Genomic DNA, 17831 nt, shown 5'->3' with positions numbered 1-17831 from the left:
GTTTTCTGTGTATGTTAATAGCAACAACAAAATAGGAATTCACCTAAGAAACAAGAAGATACACAGGTAAACCAACTGCCTGGGTTCTAGAAGCTTCAAGGTAGGGCATTTGCATGGAAGCCATCTTTGGCTTTTCTGCAGTCACTGGAAAAGTCACTTTATAATGGAAATAAAGAGTTCTTGCAATTTTTTCCCCTTATCAGAGAACGGCCTCAGTCTATAGGAGCTAAACAGCCCTTTTCCATATTCTTCTCCAACAGTGACCTAAAAGATTAGGAGGCACCAGATAACGTCAGAGCAATGTGGCATCAACTAGCCATAGAGCCACTGTATAGAGACAAGGAAATTGAGTCCTGGGACGTTCATCCTAGGTCAGGTTTACATAATAAGCAAAAAAATGTTTTCACAGAAATGATGCCAAACTCCCAAGACTGTTGTTAGCTGGGTCTGCTGGCCTGGGTGCTGCTGCTCCTCTGCAGCAGTGAAACACTTACCTCCCATTGGGTGGAGGCTGCTCAGGGTGTTGAGGTTCCCAGAGGAGGCAGTCTGCTGAAGGAGCTGCAAATAAAGCTAGACATTACACCAAAAAACAGAACAAGAGTGAGAGTGAGGGCTGGTTCTGCATCTGGGATAACTCTACAGCACAGCAAAGCGAGAGTGCAGAGGCCCCCAGAGAGAAGAAAGTCAAAGACAAGAACCCAAGCCAACACAACAGAAACATGAGGCTTATGACAGCACAGGACAAAAAAAAAAAACACAGCTAAAGCACTGGCCCAGAAGGTAGTATGTTCACTGAATACTGAGCCAAGCTCAAGTCCCTGGGCAGCAGAATTCAGCACAGCAGAGGACAGAAGTACAGCAGGATAATAAGCTAAACTTGAGCAGCTATGCAGTCAACTGTGATTATTGTCTGCGAATGAATGAATGCCATTTCCAGCTACCCTCTCCCAAGTTCTCCTTAGTTAGGTCCACACAGCTCACTCTGCAGATTGTTTCCATCTGGATACTCAATTTCTACTTCACACAACTATTTTAAATATCAAATCTAAACATTTCATAGTATTTCTTGGAGTTACCCTTTATTGGTCACAATGGACCACATGACTAATAATCACTCCAGCTACACATCTATCCAACCTTATTTACTTCCTCCCTTCCAAATTGGTCTTCACTGTTGCAAATGACCAAATGACTGATGGATTAGTCTATACCAGGTTCAGAGTACGTTCTCCTTCAATGATTGTCCCATGACAAATAAAGAGGGCCTGTCCCTGAGTTTGTGGCATTAGTTTACTTTGTATATTGGCAAACCACAACCTTCATCTAACCAGCTTGCTGAAAACTTTTGCTCCAACTAAACCCAATTAGTATTGTTTATGGAAAATTGGTATTCTTGTACAGGATCCTTTTATTCAACCTGTTTCCCATTCCTATAAACATCTGACCTGGTTTCTCTGTTGCCGCGAATCCTTCCAGGCTAGAGATCACGGATAAGTTTCAAGAGGTCTACAAACCTCCAGGAACAGAATGGGGGAAAAAAAATGCACCTACACACCCTTTTCCCCCACTTCTCAAAGGATAAAAAGATGAAAACCAACTCCTCCAGGACAGTAGAGCCTGGCTAACTCAAGTCCACATAGTCCAGAAAGAACCTCATAATTAATGATGATGTACTATCACACAGTCCACTAGCACCCACGTCTACATTTTTTTTTTTTTTTTGAGATGGAGTCTCGCTCTGTCACCAGACTGGAGTACAATGGTGTGATCTCAGCTCACTGCAACCTCCGCCTTCCAGGTTCAAGCGATTCTCCTGCCTCACCCTCCCGAGTAGCTGGGACCACAGGTGTGTACCACCACACCCAGCTAATTTTTGTATTTTTAGTAGAGACGGGGTTTCACCATGTTGGTCAGGCTGGTCTCAAACTCCTAACCTCAGGTGATTTGCCTGCTTCGGCTTCCCAAAATGCTGGGATTAAAAGCATAAGCCACCGCGCCCGGCCTTTTTCTTCTTAAACACCTTGGGCTACGTGTTCAGTCCTAACTGGTGGACTGTGAATACTGTACTTGGTCCCTTCATTTCCCTCCAAATGAGATTAGCTCTTAGGGCAGGAATCATGTCTAACCAAAACAAAGAGAACACAGCTCTCAACATATGCCATCATGTACTTGCTGGTAGTGGCAATGACAACAAAGAGGTTAACCTTCCCTAAAAGGGGGCTCCGAAAGTCTCTAAGAAAAGCAAATGCATAGCATGTAGACCATTTTCAAAGCATTATCATTTCTGCAGATGACTAAAATCTCCCTGAATTTTCTGAACATATAAGCAATGTTTCAGCACTAAGAAACAATTTATTCTGTCGAAATATAACCGGACCCAGTGGTTCATGCCTGTAATCCCAGCATTTTGGGAGGGCAAGGTAGGCAAATCACTTGAGGTCGGGAGTTTGAGACCAGCCTGGCTCACATAAGCAAAACCCTGTCTCTACTAAAACTACAAAAATTAGCCAGGCGTGGTGGCACATGACTGTAATCCCAGCTGCTTGGAGTTGGAGGTTGCAGTGAGCAGAGATTGCGCCACTGTTTTCCAACCTGGGCAACAGAGCGAGGCTTCAAAACAAAACAAAGCAAAACAAAAAAACCCCACTCTATATTTTTTTTAAAAAACTTCAGAGAAATACTAGCTAGGATAAACTGGGGTTTCTTTTTTCTTTTTTTTTTTTTTGAGACAGCGTCTCGCTCTACTGCCCAGGCTGGAGTGCAATGGTGCAATCTTGGCTCACTGCAGCCTCCGCTCAGTGCATCCTCCGCCTCCCAGGTTCAAGCCATTCTCCTGTCTCAGCTTCCCGAGCAGCTGGGATTACAGGCGCCTGCCACCACGCCCATGTAATTTTTTTGTATTTTTAGTATAGACAGGGTTTACCATGCTGGCCAGGCTGGTCTCAAACTCCCAACCTCAGGCGATCCGCCCACTTCGGCCTCTCAAAGTGTTGGGATTACAGGCGTGAGTCACAGGGCCCGGCCTAAACTGGGATTTCTTATAAGATATTAGAAATATGAAAACCACTGGAACTAAACCAAAATTCAGTACTGGGAGACAGAAATCAGTGCCTTTTGTCTGTTTCCATACAGAATAATACTGGAAAGGTTGAGGAATAAATGACTATACTAGCTATTTCTATGTGAATATTTTTGTATCATCCATACAAATCTAGTGGTTTCACCATTAATAGCCTAAGATGACCTTTTTCCTCTTTGACTCACAAATGGGTGGTTTTAAGTGTCTTGTGCTGGCCCAGTTCTTTTCCGTTAATAATCCCCTGTAACATATACATTACAGACCTAGTAAATCTAAATCCCAAATTGGGGCCAGACCTTCTTTTGGACTAGACAACCTTCTTTTGGCTCACGACAACAGAGAGATCAAATTAAAGGAAGTCTATTTACAATGTAGTAAACTTGAATATACACCTGTAATGCTCATTTAAAAATGTTCATGTTAATCTCTTGATCTCGGCCAGGCGCAGTGGCTCACACACCTGTAAACCCAGCACTTTGGGAGGCCAGGACAGGTGGATCACCTGAGGTCATAAGTTCGAGACCAGCCTGGCCAACACAATGAAAGCCCGTCTCTACTAAAAATACAAAAATTAGCTGGGTGTGATGGTGTGTGTCTGTAGTCCCAGCTACTTGGGAGGCTGAGGCAGGAGAATCACTTGAACACAAGAGGTAGAGGTTGCAGTAAGCCAAGATTGTGCCACTGCACTCTAGCCTGGGTGACAGAGTGAGTGAGACTCCGTCTCAAAATAAATAAATAAATAAATAAATAAAGCAAAACAAACAAACAAACAAAACAAAACAAAAAGAAAAACAACTCTTGATCTCTCAAGTCCGCCGAAAGAAACATTTATCATACTCCTTAGGAAAGACTCAATAAGGATTTTAATGATGCCCTCTACATCTGGTAGGAAGAGATATGGAGAAAGACACTGGTAGTTAAGATTCCCTCAGGAATTTCTTTCTTGGAGGTAAGGACACAAGATGTTTCTAAATCTTTAAAACGGGAAACCAGGAATTCACTTTAGTTGCAGCAAAAGCCTCAAGATACAACCAGAGATACATGTCCAGAGATACATATATATATAGAGAGAGAGAAAGAGACTAACAGGACTATACTACCTGAATTTTCACATATAATTTCTATATGCCAAAAGTTGTAAATGCCACTGTATTTGTTAGCTAGGGACAGCAGAAGAAGAAACAGCTGGGAACTTGCACAGTCTGCAGAAAGCAAACCACAAAGACTCACTGCTAAATACTGGGGTCCAAGAGTATTTAGACCAGCAAGGTTTCCCCACACAGATGCTGCGCTGATTTGCTGCATCTGCTGCTGGAGCTGCTGGGCCATTCTCTTCTGTTCTTTGTCCTTCTGTGTATCAGCAAATTTTACCACCATGGGTGATGAGCAACCCTGTGAAAAGACCAAAACGAAAGGGTCAAATTCCTCCATCTGGAAAAAGAAAAAAAATCTTCCTTTTGGATGACATGCAGGTTACATTCTAATTTCATTCATTGCCAAATGATTCTCATGATAGACACAAGAGAGAAGAGACTGTAATCCCAACACTTTGGGAGGCTGAGGCGGGTGGATCACTTGAGCCCAGGAATTTTAGACCAGCCTGGGCAACATAGCAAAACTGTCTCTATTAAAAAAAAAAATACAAAAATTAACTGGGCATGCTGGTGTGCACCTGTAGTCCCAGCTACTTGAGTGGCAGAGGTAGGGGGATCGCTTGAGTCTGGGTGGTTGGGGCTGCAGTGAGTCATGATCTTCCCACTGCACTCCAGCCCAGGTGACAAAGTAAGACCCCATCTCAAAAAAAGGGGTGGGGAGAACATTTCCAATACGTTAATTTTAAAGAAATCAGTGGTTTTTTACTTTAAGATGTTCGCTGTTTAACCTTCTGGGCAATCAGATGCTGCACATGCTGCTGGACTTTAATGGCCAAATGTTCCAGCATTCCCAAGCTGATGAATTTTCCCCATCACCTATCTGCTCCCTACCTCCATGGTCTGTGCTTGGTGCATTGCCTTGATAGCCGTCTGTGCCATGGCTCTTGTTGTAAAAGTCACAAATGCACAACCTGGTAAGAGAAGAGTCAGTAACTCATGCATTCATTTATTTCTCTGACAGACATTAACTGAGCACCTACTATGTGCTGACTATCATGCTAGCAATACGGACACAGTCCCTGTTTTCAGGGAATCATGCGCTGGTATGTTCCAACAGGGTGATATGTGCTATAATGAAAAAACAGAGAACCACTGACAGAAAAAAAAATGCCTGACAGGAGAAAGGAGGACTCATATCCTCTAGTTCCTCTTGAAAATAAAAGAAAATGGGAGAAGAAAGTATTTCCATTTTGGCATCAAGGATCTTGCAAAGCACCAAAAGAGAAAATTTTAATACATGACAATGAATATGGAATGTAGACTCCTTAGAGGGGCTGGGAGACAAAAAGAATGAACTGATAGGAGGAGTCAAGACAGGACATAGATATACAGCAGGAAGCAGCAGGCCCAATCTCTTTATCTTGACTGGGCCATGTTGGCTAGGGAATCACTGTTGCTAGTTTCCACCGGTCAAATTAAAAAGATTCCAAGCCCGGTGCAGTGGCTCACACCTATAATCCTGGCACTTTGGGAAGCCAAGATGACAGGATCGTTTGAGTCCAGGAGTTCAAGACCAGCCTGGGCAACACAAGGAGACCTTTTCTATATAAAAAATTTAAAAATTAGCTGGGTGTCATGATGCATGCCTGCGGTCCCAGCTACTCAGGAGGCTGATCCTGGGAGGTTCAGGCTGCAGTGAGTTGTGAAGGCACCACTGCACTCCAGCCTGGGTGAGAGAGAGCGAGACCTTGTCTCCAAAAAAACCCCCAAACCAAACCAAAACAAAAAACCAAAAGATTATTTAAAAGCTAAAACTACCTACCTCGGCTCAGGCCATCAGGTCCCCGCAATATCCGGCATTCTTCAATCTGTCCAAATGAAGAGAACATGACTCGGATGTCATTTTCAGTGCACTTCTTGGAAATCATACCAATAAACAGCTTCCTGTCTTCCACTGCTAAGAGAGTAAAACATAAAAGACTTGAATATTACTACTAAAAGAGGCAATGTGGCACAGATTCGGGAGCCAGACCACCTGGGTTTGAATCCTGGCTCTGTACCATATTTTACAGATTCAAAGACACACATTTGTTTTTCATATTTTTCACATCTCTTTTCTTCTTTTTTTTTTTTTTTTGAGACGGAGTTTCGCTCTTGTTGCCCAGGCTGGAGTGTAATGGCGCGATCTCGGCTCACCGCAAGCTCCGCCTCCCAGATTCAAGTGATTCTCCTGTCTCAGCCTCCTGAGATTACAGGCATGTGCCACCATGCCTGGCTAATTTTGTATTTTTAGTAGAGATGGGGTTTCTCCATGTTGGTCAGGCTGTTCTTGAACTCTCGACCTCAGGTGATCCCCCCGCCTCAGCCTCCCAAAGTGCTGGGATTACAGGTGTGACCCACCACGTCCGGCTTCACATCTCTTTTTATAACCAATGTTATCTTAAAATTATAATTAGAAGCGTTTAGATGAAATATGGTAGCTTTGTAATCTTGTGAAAGTTACTTAACCATTCTGTGCCTGTTTCCTCATCTAACTAATAGGAATAATCAGGTTTACTTCAAAGGGTAGCAGTTGCTATTAAATGCAAAGTACTTGGCATCTTCCCTAGTCCTTTGTACTGTTTGCTCTTTTTGAGACAAGAGTCTCGCTGTCACCCAGGCTGAAGTGCGGTGGCATGATCATGGCTCACTACAGCCTTGACCTGCCGGGTTTAAGCAATCTTCCCATCTCAGCTTCCCGAACAGCTGGGACCACAGGTATGTACCACCACACCCAGCTAATTTTTTGCAGAGAGGTTTCACTCTTATTGCCAAGGCTGGTCTCAAACTCCTGGGCTTATGCAATCCTCCGGTTTCAGCCTCTTAAAGTGCTGTGATTACAGCTGTGCGCCACTGTGCCTAGCCAGCACTGTTTGCTCTTACTGGCAATACTACTAAAGAAAGAAGAGGTTTTCACACTTGATATGACAAGCGGAAGAGAACACACCTTTCAGTGAGCATAACTGTCTACTTTTCTGACTTTTTTTTTTTTGTTTTTTGAGACAGAGTCTTGCTCTGTCACCCAGGTTGGAGTGCAGTGGCACTATCTCAGCGTACTGCAACCACCGTCTCCTGGGTCCAAGCGATTCTCCTGTCTCCAAGCGATTCTCCTGTCTCAGCCTCCTGAGTAGCTGGGATTACAGGCAGGTACCACCACACTCAGCTAATTTTTGTATTTTTAGTACAGACAGGGTTTCACCATGTTGGCCGGGTGATCCGCCCACCGTGGCCTCCCAAAGTGCTGGGATTAAAGGCATGAGCCACCTCACCCGGTCCTGACTATTTTCTTGAGAATTAAGTTCTCCTCCCTAATTTGTTCATTTTGCCCCCTCATTCCTGTCCAAAAGAAATTATACTGACCAAGTATATTCCAGTTCATTCTACAATGTTCTTATAATATTTCTCTGTCAGCTCTGTTCTTCTATCACATTTTATTTTAAAGAAAAAACTGAGACAACTTAGACAACGGATTACTTAAAGCACAATTCAATTCAGATAACCTAAGAACAGCAAACAAACTAGGCAGAAATCTTTTTTTTTTTTTTGAGACAGTCTCACTCTGTTGCCCAGGCGGGAGTACACTGGCATGATCTCAGCTCACTGCAACCTCCGCCTCCCGGGTTCAAGAGATTCTCAAGCCTCAGCCTCCTGAGTAGCTGGGATTACAGGCATGCATAACCATACCCAGCTAATGTTTGTATTTTTAGTAGAGATGGGGTTTCACCATGTTGGCCGGACTGGTCTCGAACTCCGGCCTCAAGCAATCCATCTGTCTTGGCCTCCCAAAGTGCTGGGATTACAGGTGTGACCCACCGTGCCTGGCCTTGGCAGAAATCTTAAGGGGAAGAGTGTATACATTTGCTTACCATTGTTCTTCTCACTGTCAGCAGGTTTCATCTGTATAGGGTGATGCATCTGAAAAGGAAAAATATGATTATTATCACTGTATATTGCTGGCATTCAGAAATACATATGGATTCTAAAATACCAGAACTAGAGCTTTAAAGAGTTTTCTCTGAACTCATGTCTGCTTCACGATGTTTCCCCAGAAAACAGAATGTGAGTCAAGAAGTCAAAATACACAAGACTCTTGACTGAGAGAGAACTAATGTCAGGTAATCTCTGAAGTGCTCCCTTTAGGTCTTCCTTTACATCAATTCCTGCGGCAGTTACCTTTTCCCCAAAATGGTTTTCAGTGTGTGCCTGATATGTGTAAGTATATCCCATATATCAAAGTTACCACATTTCCATTTACTAGTGGGAGTTTTCTTACCCCTGGGAGGACTTTCATGTTGTGAAGAGCATTCTGAGCTTCTAATGCAGCTTTACGGGTGTAAAATGTAACAAAACAGCACCCTGCAATAAATAAGATTTCATAAAATCAAACTTTGAAAGCAGAGAATTCCTAGAGCAATCCTTCCTCCACTGACAGATCAGATCTTAAAAGAGGGCTGGGTTTATTAAAATTAGTTAGAGGGGGAAGGTAGTGGAAAAGAATGAATATGAACATCTAGCAGGGGAATAAGAGATTATTTTCTATACATTTTATTGTTTTAGTCTCCTCCTAGTTAGTTACACTATAAGTCTTATTTAGCTGCTCATGTAACTTCTCTGGAAAATATGACTTCTCTTATAAAGAAAGGTCATGTGCCATTTGACTCAACCTACCCTACTTGGAACACCAGGTGGTATATGAGACAAGAAGACAGATGGGGCTCTATACTTTTGCAGCCTGCAGTCTACCAGGAACTCTTTCTTTCCCTGCTCTCTCAGAATAAACCACTCCCTACTTCGTAGCCAGATTCTACCATATGCCTCAAACATAATTATCACTTATTAAATTATAAAATGACTTTAGAGCAAGCACCTCTTAACATCTTTTTTTGGACTCTTGGTTCTCATCAAATATAATTAAGCTTCTAAAAGCACATGGTGCTGCCACAGATCTGTAGATTTTGTGCTTTGTATCTTTACTTTGGGTAGTAGGAGAGGAAGTATATCTTGTAAATCTTGGGCTTAAATGTTCTGACACTCCCATATTCTCATGAGATACAATATAGATTTTTTTTTTTAAATCATGCTGCAGCAGTTAGAACTATAAATTACTGAAGGTTATATTGCCAGTCATGTTCAGAAACTATTATACTTTATATTTTTAGTTAACCACGCCAAAAAGAGAACGTAATTCCTCTGCTTCTAGATCCTCTGCTATTAAGCTAGTTTCAATATGATAATCATGCTTGCTTACATTTGCACTGTTGGACAGCTTTCACAGAAAATTACTTGAAAACTGGTAAAATGGAAAATAAGAACATGTCTGTGTGTATATGGGGCAAAGTTAATACCTATCTACCATCAGTCCGGTGAAACTCCACTCTGCTAGGCAATTCTGGAAGCAGCTCTGCCTTTCCTCTCCTGTTCATTTTGTAGCAACAGCAAACAAGTTGCCTAAACAAATCCTTTCTATTTGATAAACTATCCTGCAAGGCCTCTGTAATACTAACAAGAAACCGACGGGTATGTGGACAGTCTTTCGCTTTCAGCTTATGCTAGCCCAAACACTAAAGAAAACTTTATGTGGTTTAACTTCAATTTTATCTTTGTCATTCTGTTCCCAAGGTCAAATGAGACACTCACGTGAGTCTGTCTCTTAAATTTAGAGACCTCACAAAGGACTGCCCAAGACCCAATTTACAAATTATCCTTATGATAACACCTTAACTTTTTAAAGCCATTAAATATGTTTGGATTACAAGATATTACTACTATAAAAGGACAGACTTTTTCCAATAGACAGACAGGAGTATTCTGACAATGACAGAGAGAATGCATATGAAAGAAATTACATATAAAAATCCAATTTTTTGTATCCTGTTAAAAACCCAAAGCCCTCACCTGCTCTGAGAGTCAGTGGAAAAAATAAGATAAACCAAAACCCAAAGCCCTGACCTTTGCTCTGAGGAGGGTTTTGGCTCCTATCCCTTAGGACGTTGATTTCATATACAGCACCATACTGTTCGAAGAGTTCCCGCAAGTCCTTCTCAGACCAGGTCCTTGGAACCTGGCCCACAAACATCTTGATAGCATCAAGATCTGGTTGGTCTGGGTGGTCCAGGGTGCCGTTCATTTTCTTTGAGCTGTGTGAGATAAAATGAAACTTCTATTATGTAATAATGTTGCTTTCCAGAGGAAATTTTCTTTTCTTTAATGATTTTAACTAGTTCTGAGAATGTAGGGGAAAAAAATCCACTTCTTTCACTACTTCCATTCAGTTTACCAGAGTTCCTTGGTTCTCCCTCACCATGGCCACCCATTCCATCAGATGCCAAACTAAAGTCACCATTCTGATTGGGACATCCCAGCTGTTACCAGGGAACTGACAGCGTACATTTCTTATCTAGCATGAGAATTACCATGCTAGAGGAGGAACTTAAAGGGTAAAACTCCCAAAACAAGATCAAGTTTTAATAACTTTTAAGCATAGTTAACAAAACAAACACTAAAAAAAGGCCCACAAAATAACAAAGGACTACTGATTACAAATAAGATTCACAACACTTCAATGTATACAATGACAGGTGAAGTTTCCTTTCAGTAGAAGTTAGAACAGAAGCACTTGATTTCCAAGGCTTAAACTAAGGACTAGAATGCTGGCCTTTGAATGTAGCTGACTCATGTATAATCATAATGCTCTTAAGTTAGGTCTCCAGACCAAAACAGAGCTCCATCTCTTAAATTTCCAGATGATTGTGCAACGAACATAAACAATGTTACCATCATTTTAGATTTTCTGTTTCTGAGTTATCCAATTTACTGCTATTACTCTAAGACCAGTTAAGATTCCCTTACTGAGGGCAACCATTTTAACGATCCCCAGTTTCTCTAGTCCTATCACATTGTACTTGTAATTCTCCTATTTCAGTTTTATTACCTTTAGAACCTGAAGGATAATCAGCTATGTTAATACCTTCATTCCTACCCTGCCACTGTAAACAACCTAGGTGAATTCTTACACTATAGATGTTTCCACTCAGAACATACCATCTTGTTTTTTGTTTTTTGTTTTTTTTTTTGAGATGGAATTTCACTCTTGTTGCCCAGGCTGGAGTGTAACGGCCCGATCTCAGCTCATGGCAATCTCCACCTCCTGGGTTCAAGCGATTCTCCTGCCTCAGCCTCCTGAGTGGCTGGGATTACAGGTGTCTGCTACCATGCCCAGCTAATTTTTGTATTTTTAGTAGAGACAGGCTTTCACCATGTTGGCCAGGCTGGTCTCGAACTCCTGACCTCAGGTGATCCACCCGCCTCGGCCTCCTAAAGTGCTGGGATTACAGGTGTGAGCCACCGTGCCTGGCCTCATACCATCTACTTCAAAGTCCTTTGTCCTGTTTGTTTCTAAATTTAACTCTGAACATTTATCTAAACCATTAATAACTTAAATTCCCAATATCTAGCACTATTAGCTTTTCTATTAGTATTTGCTTAATCTAAAAATCATATACAAAAATTGCCAGGTTCTAATATCCAATCCCAAATAACATGCTAGGTTTTTTTTTTTTTTTTTTTTTTTTTGAGGCTGACTTTCGCTCTTATTGCCCAGGCTGGAGTGCAATGGCATTATCTCAGCTCACTGCAACCTCCTCCTCCCAGGTTCAAGGAATTCTCCTGCCTCAGCCTCCCAAGTAGCTAGGATTAAAGGCATGCACCATCATGCGTGGTTAATTTTGTATTTTTAGTAGAGATGGGGTTTCATCATGTTGGTCAGGCTGGTCTCAAACTCCTGACCCAGGTGATCTGCCCACCTCAGTCTCCCAAAGTGCTGGATTACAGGCGTGAACCACTGCACCCAGCCAATGTGCTAGTTCTCTTTAAACAACAACAAAAAATCATTTTTCCACCATTGCTATCTTCTGAATAGTGTCTGAAGATCCTCAAGAATGCTAAATCTATGAAAGTAGCTCACCTTCTTTTAATTACTATATATTTCTTTTTTTTTTTTTTTTTTTGAAATGGACTCTCGCTCTGTCGCCCGGGCTGGAGTGCAATGGTGCCATCTCGGCTCACTGCAACCTCTGCCTCCTGGGTTCAAGTGATTTTCCTGCCTCAGCCTCCCAAGTAGCTGGGATTACAGGCACGTGTCACCATGCCCAGCTAATTTTTGTATTTGTAGTAGAGATGGGGTTTTGCCATGTTGGCCAGGCTGGTCACAAACTCCTGACTTCAGGTGATCTGCCTGCCTCGGCCTTCCAAAGTGCTGGGATTACAGGCATGAGCCACCGTGCCCAGCCTATTTCTTTATTTTTTATTTGAGACAGATTCTCTCTGTTGCCCAGGCTGGAGTGCAGTGGCGTAACCTCAGCTCACTGCAACCTCCACCTCCCAGGTTCAAGTGATTCTCATGCCTCAGATTCCTGAGTAGCTGAGATTACAGGTATGCGTCACCATGCCTGGCTAGTTTTTGTATTTTTAGTAGAGCTGGGGTTTAGCCATGTTGGCCAGGCTGGTCTTGAACTGAGCTCAAGTGATCCACCTGCCTTGGGCTCCCAAGTGCTGGGATTACAGGCCTGAGCCACCATGCCCAGCCTTGAATCTTTTATAATTCAACACTTACAGGGGTTATTCTCACATCACCTTTGATGACTCTAGCACTATCTAAATTCAAAAGCTGTAAGACAAAAGGCATATACACCAATTCCTGACCCTCTGTTTGTGAAGGCTCCCCATATTCTTCCAGGTTAACTAATCAGCTACAATCCTAGGACTCCAACAGTACTAAATTTCCACCTTCGTTGTGGAAATTTTAGCATTAAAATTATGCTTAACACCTTTGAACATAATCAGGCTATATCCACCTCTTCCCAATTAAACTCACAGCTCCTTGCAAGCAGAAACCATTTTATTTCCTGTTCATTCTTGTAAACACACCGGGTATAGTATCCGGTTCAAAGTAAGCACTCAAATGTGTGAAAGGACAAATTTCTTAAGTTTCAACAGTTCCCATTTAACCAATTAGCTCTGATAAAAATGAGTGCTGTGCACAAAAAAAGATCAGCTGTTATCTCCTATGATTATTTGATTGCCACAAGATTAATACGCCTTTTTCTTTTAAAGACAAGGTCTCGCTCTGTTGCCCAGGCTGGAGTGCAGTGGCATGACCACAGCTAACTGCAGCCTTGACCTCCCAGGCTCAAGTAATTCTCCTACCTCAGCAATCCCAGTAGATGGAACTACGGGTGTGTGCCACCACACCTGGCTAGTTTTTAACATTTTTTTGTAGAGAGAAGGTCTCACTATGTTGCAAGAGCTGGTCTGAAACTTCTGGGCTCAAACGATTCTCCCACCTCAGCCTCCCAAAGTGCTGGGATTATAGGCATGGAACTACTGCGCCTGGCCTATTTTCTTTTGAGTGTTTCAGATGGCATCATTTAACTGGTTTTCCTGTAATCTGTTAATTTAAAACGTGTGGCAGGTCATGGCAAAAACATAATGTGACTGCTTTTAAACGCTTAATCCTAATGTTCCAACAGAAACCAGCTACCATGATGAAAAAAAGCCCTATGGCCAGGCATGGTGGCTCATGCCTGTAATCCTAGTAACTGTGGGAGGCCGAGGCAGGCAGATCACTTGAGGTCGGGAGTTCGAGACCACCCTGGCCAACATGGTAAAACTCCGTCTCTACCAAAAAATACAAAGCAATTAGCTGGGTGTGGTGGCGTGTGCCTGTAATCCCAGCTACTCGGGAGGCTAAGGCACGAGAATCGCTTGAACCTGGGAGGTGGAGGTTGCAGTGAGCTGAGATGGGGCCACTGCACTCCAGCCTGGGTGGCAGAGTGAGACCTTGTCTCCAAAAAAGAAAAAGCAGCCCTATCGCTAGTGAAACACTGGCTCCCTACAACCTGTCCCGACAACTTTAATTACCAGTTGTGATAGCATTTTACTAGAATGTTGCTAATCTTTCATTCTATTTCTATTCTAGAGACGGTTAACAAAGAACCCCAATGGTGCCCAGAATACGTTTTGATAAGGAACAGCTATTTCTGAAAAGCAGTTTTATCAATCTGTATTACACTGGAGGCAACTGCTCCCAGACTGCCCCTTCCCTCTGTTGTTTGTGTGCCAATTCTAAACTTTTGCATCCTGTTTAGTGCTAAAGTATAAACACAAGTCAATATATGTAAATTACAGTTTACCCAAAAGTTTAGCAGGGACTCAAGATTCTAGAGAAATGTCATCCTTTGCTCTTCTTTAGCTCTCCAAATCCTTCTCTATTTTTCCAGGTCTACCTACACCATGAACCTCCCCTTCCCTGTTTATATACCAATTCAATAGCCAGAAGACTCCCGTAGAGTAGCGCTGTTCAAACTATGGCCCAAGAGGCTGGGCACAGTGACTCACCTGAGGTCAGGAGTTTGAGACCAGCCTGAACAACATGGTGAAACCCCGTCTCTACTTTAAAAAAAAAAAAAAAAATTAGCTGGGCATAGTGGCACGCACCTGTAGTCCCAGCTACTTGGGAGGCTGAAGCAGGAGAATCACTTGAACCCGGGAGGCAGAGGCTACAGTGAGCCGAGATCGTGCCACTGCACTCCAGCCTGGGCAACAGAGCAAGACTCCATCTCAAAAAAAAAAAAAAAAAAAAAGCGCATACAGACAAGGTGTCGCCTAAGGACCAGGGGCAATCTTCAAACTTAACTCTTTAGAAATTTTTACAGAACTTAGACTGAGCAATTTTGTATTTATTCAGTCTAATAATAATAAATGTAAAATACAAGCTCATACCTTATTTTTTCCCCTACCTCATTTTCACTGTATTTTACAAGGAAGTGGGGGTGGGGAGAGATATGGTCCTTTACCACAGCTTGAGAAGCACTACCAAGGTATAGCAACAACCCGCATGTATACCCGTGTGTATGTAATAAGCAGTCACAAACTTTCTCTGATATTGTGTCTGAAGAGAAACAACAACATTCTCCCTCTTCTACATATACTTCTAATATGCATGTTGTCATTAAGATTAAAAGTAACCATTGTATTAAAAAAGCCATCTGGGTACACACCAGCTACCACATCATCCATTTACTCTATGTATCATTAAATACATTCTCAAATTTGTACCTTACTTCCCCATTCAATGGAGAGTTATGTGTATTTATCATCTCCATTCAAGAACCAGTGAATTCAGCAGTTCCCTGGAGAAGTATCTATAGTGTCCCTGTCATTCCTAAGAGGCAAGTCTATGGAAATTCCTATTTCCTGGGGCAGTGCTGCCAGCCCTGACCTGGGAACAGGATAAAAGAAAGGCAAATCAGGGCCTGCAAGAATGTGAAGAGGAGGAAGATCAGAAAGTGGCAAGTGTTTTAGGGGAAAGGGATGAAACCTACCCCCTCTCTTTTTATGTTTCTACTACTGGCAACAGAAGCAGTAATAATAATACCTGAGGAGGCAGTTGCTCTCATTGTTGCTTCTGCTGCCATTAAGAATGAGCAACTATGAAAATTCAGGCCAAGAGTCTACTTCGTCTACCTTGATTTCTGCTGAAACATACTATGAGAAAATGCAATAGGGATACAATTGGGAAGAGACACAAGAGGGAACAACAAAGAGCTGTATTTTCAAAGTATATATTTGTTAAAAATTCTTGAACACTCTCTTCTCTTTCTCTCTTCCCCTCTCAAAATTTCCCCACCCCAGGCCTATCTCAGGGGCAGCACAAATGTTCTATTCCAAATTTTTCCCATCCTCTCGCCCCAAGTGACTAAACCATGGGGTGGGTCTTAACCCAATGGCAAGCTGATCCACTGGCTGGCCAGAAACTTAAGACCCTTGACCTATGCTTAAAACAAAAACAGGCCTGGCCAATCAAGCTCCTTTATAGCTGCACTGAGCAATACAATAGCCACTAGCCACAAGTGGCTATTTAAACTTAATTTAAAAAACTAAGTTCTTCAGTTGCACTTGCCACATGTGGCTAGTGGCTACTGTATGAGACAGAGACAGAACGTTTTATAGTTGTTGTTGTTGTTTTTGTAAAGACAGGGGTCTTGCTATGAAGCCCAGGCTGGTCTCGAACTCCTGGCCTCAAGGGATCCTCCCATCTCAGCCTGCCAAATGCTGGGATTATAGGCACGAGCCACTGCTCCCAGCTGCGATACAGAATATTTTCATCATCACAGAATGTTCTATTTGACAGCACTGCTTTACAGAATCTGGAACTGGTTAACAGAAACAGGCAGTTAGTAGTGAAGTCAGAAGTGGAAAAGTTGCAACTAGAGATAGCATGGGTTAAATGGAGAAGCTCAAAGTGCTGTGGTCAAAAGATAATGGGTCATGCTACAACAAAGACCTTGAAAACATTATGCTAAGTAAAAGAAACCAGTCACAAAAGGCCACATAGTATATGTTACCATTTATATGAAATGCCCAGAACAGGCAAATCTACAGACAGAAAGTAGGTTGGTGGTTGCTTAGGAATGGGGATGGGGGAAGGGGGACATTGGGAGGAAGAGGGGAATGGTTGCTAATGGGTACAGGGTTTCTTTTAAGGGTGATGAAATGTTCTGCAATTAAATAGTGGAAATGGTTACACAACTCTGGAATATACTAAAAATCACTGAATTGCTCACTTCAAAGGGTAAACTTTATAGTATGTGAATTATGTCTCAATGTGAAGGGGAGGCAGAAGGGATCTGAAGAAAGGTCATGTTGCAACCAAAGTTATAAGGTAGTTAAGAGTAGAAAGGAGGTACATGTAGAGTGAGCAGGTGTATATCCTGGGGTCAGAAAGATACAGTTTCTAGGTCTTCTAGCTGCAGAGCTCCTGATTAGATTACAGTTCAGTCCACCTGTGTCCTTATAAGAAAGCCCTTGCATATATGCTAGCTTGAGTGGACATCTGTTCCTTGCAGCCAAACAAGACCTTCAAACGGGACCTGTTTAAAAATAATTCCTGAAACCTTTCATTATTAATTTTTTCACTCCCCCTTTCTCATTACCTGTTGACTTCCCTTTAATTATACAAATAGAAAAAATTCAGATACTTACCAATCCCTCCACCTCCCCAGCAGGCAAAAATACTTGTTGCATTCCAAACTTCTGCCACCACCCACCCTTATACAAGGTCCCTCTGGCTCACATACAGTGCTGTGGAAAAACTGGAACAGAAGTGCATGAGAATAAAAAGGGCCCAGAAACACTGGCCTGAGTTACTTACCAGCTGCTCCCTAGTGAGAACAAGACAGAATACATTTATGCTGTGAGAAAGTTAATTTTCATTTGGATAAAGGTCAATCTTCCTATCACGTGGGGTGTTAGGTACTAGAAAAAGCTATCTCTAAGGACAATAAAGACAATAATAATTGAAAGTCACCATCCAACAACAGAATAGCTAACAATATGTTTTTAAAGGTTTTCAGCCTTCTTCCCTGAGGTATGGAGATAAGATCTGGAGATCTTATCTCTGCAATCATCTTTAATATCATTCATTCAACTGTAATTCCCAAGCTTTTGCTATAGTGCCAGATACTACACACTATAGGGCTCTATAAGACTGAGCAATATGTGCCCTTGAGGCAATGTCACTGAAAAAGTAGAAGGGCACAACTATAATCCTCTACAAATCC

The 17831-nt window shown here is 42.3% G+C and overlaps 1 protein-coding gene across 40 annotated transcripts in view; it reads right to left on the bottom strand.

Moving 5' to 3' along the window:
* CELF1 (CUGBP Elav-like family member 1) overlaps positions 1–17831 on the bottom strand; it is an 86982-nt gene that overhangs the window by 12439 nt on the left and 56712 nt on the right. For 24 of the 40 annotated variants that reach the window (XM_054439569.2, XM_054439559.2, XM_054439560.2 and 21 more), the window contains 7 exons: positions 10162–10349; positions 8486–8568; positions 8079–8127; positions 5996–6130; positions 5065–5144; positions 4310–4471; positions 495–570 (listed from right to left, as the gene is read on the bottom strand). In XM_054439569.2, the coding sequence (XP_054295544.1) occupies positions 495–570; positions 4310–4471; positions 5065–5144; positions 5996–6130; positions 8079–8127; positions 8486–8568; positions 10162–10349 (773 nt within the window). Of the gene's footprint in view, positions 1–494; positions 571–4309; positions 4472–5064; positions 5145–5995; positions 6131–8078; positions 8128–8485; positions 8569–10161; positions 10350–14607; positions 14657–15646; positions 15847–17831 lie in introns of those variants that run through there. The other 16 variants (XM_054439570.2, XM_054439571.2, XM_054439575.2 and 13 more) reach the window with 4 other exon arrangements.

The sequence above is a fragment of the Pongo pygmaeus genome, chromosome 9 (assembly GCF_028885625.2).
Source record: "Pongo pygmaeus isolate AG05252 chromosome 9, NHGRI_mPonPyg2-v2.0_pri, whole genome shotgun sequence".
NCBI lineage: Eukaryota > Metazoa > Chordata > Mammalia > Primates > Hominidae > Pongo > Pongo pygmaeus.
Note: the sequence above shows the minus strand (reverse complement) of the source record. Positions and strands in the feature narration are given on the sequence as shown.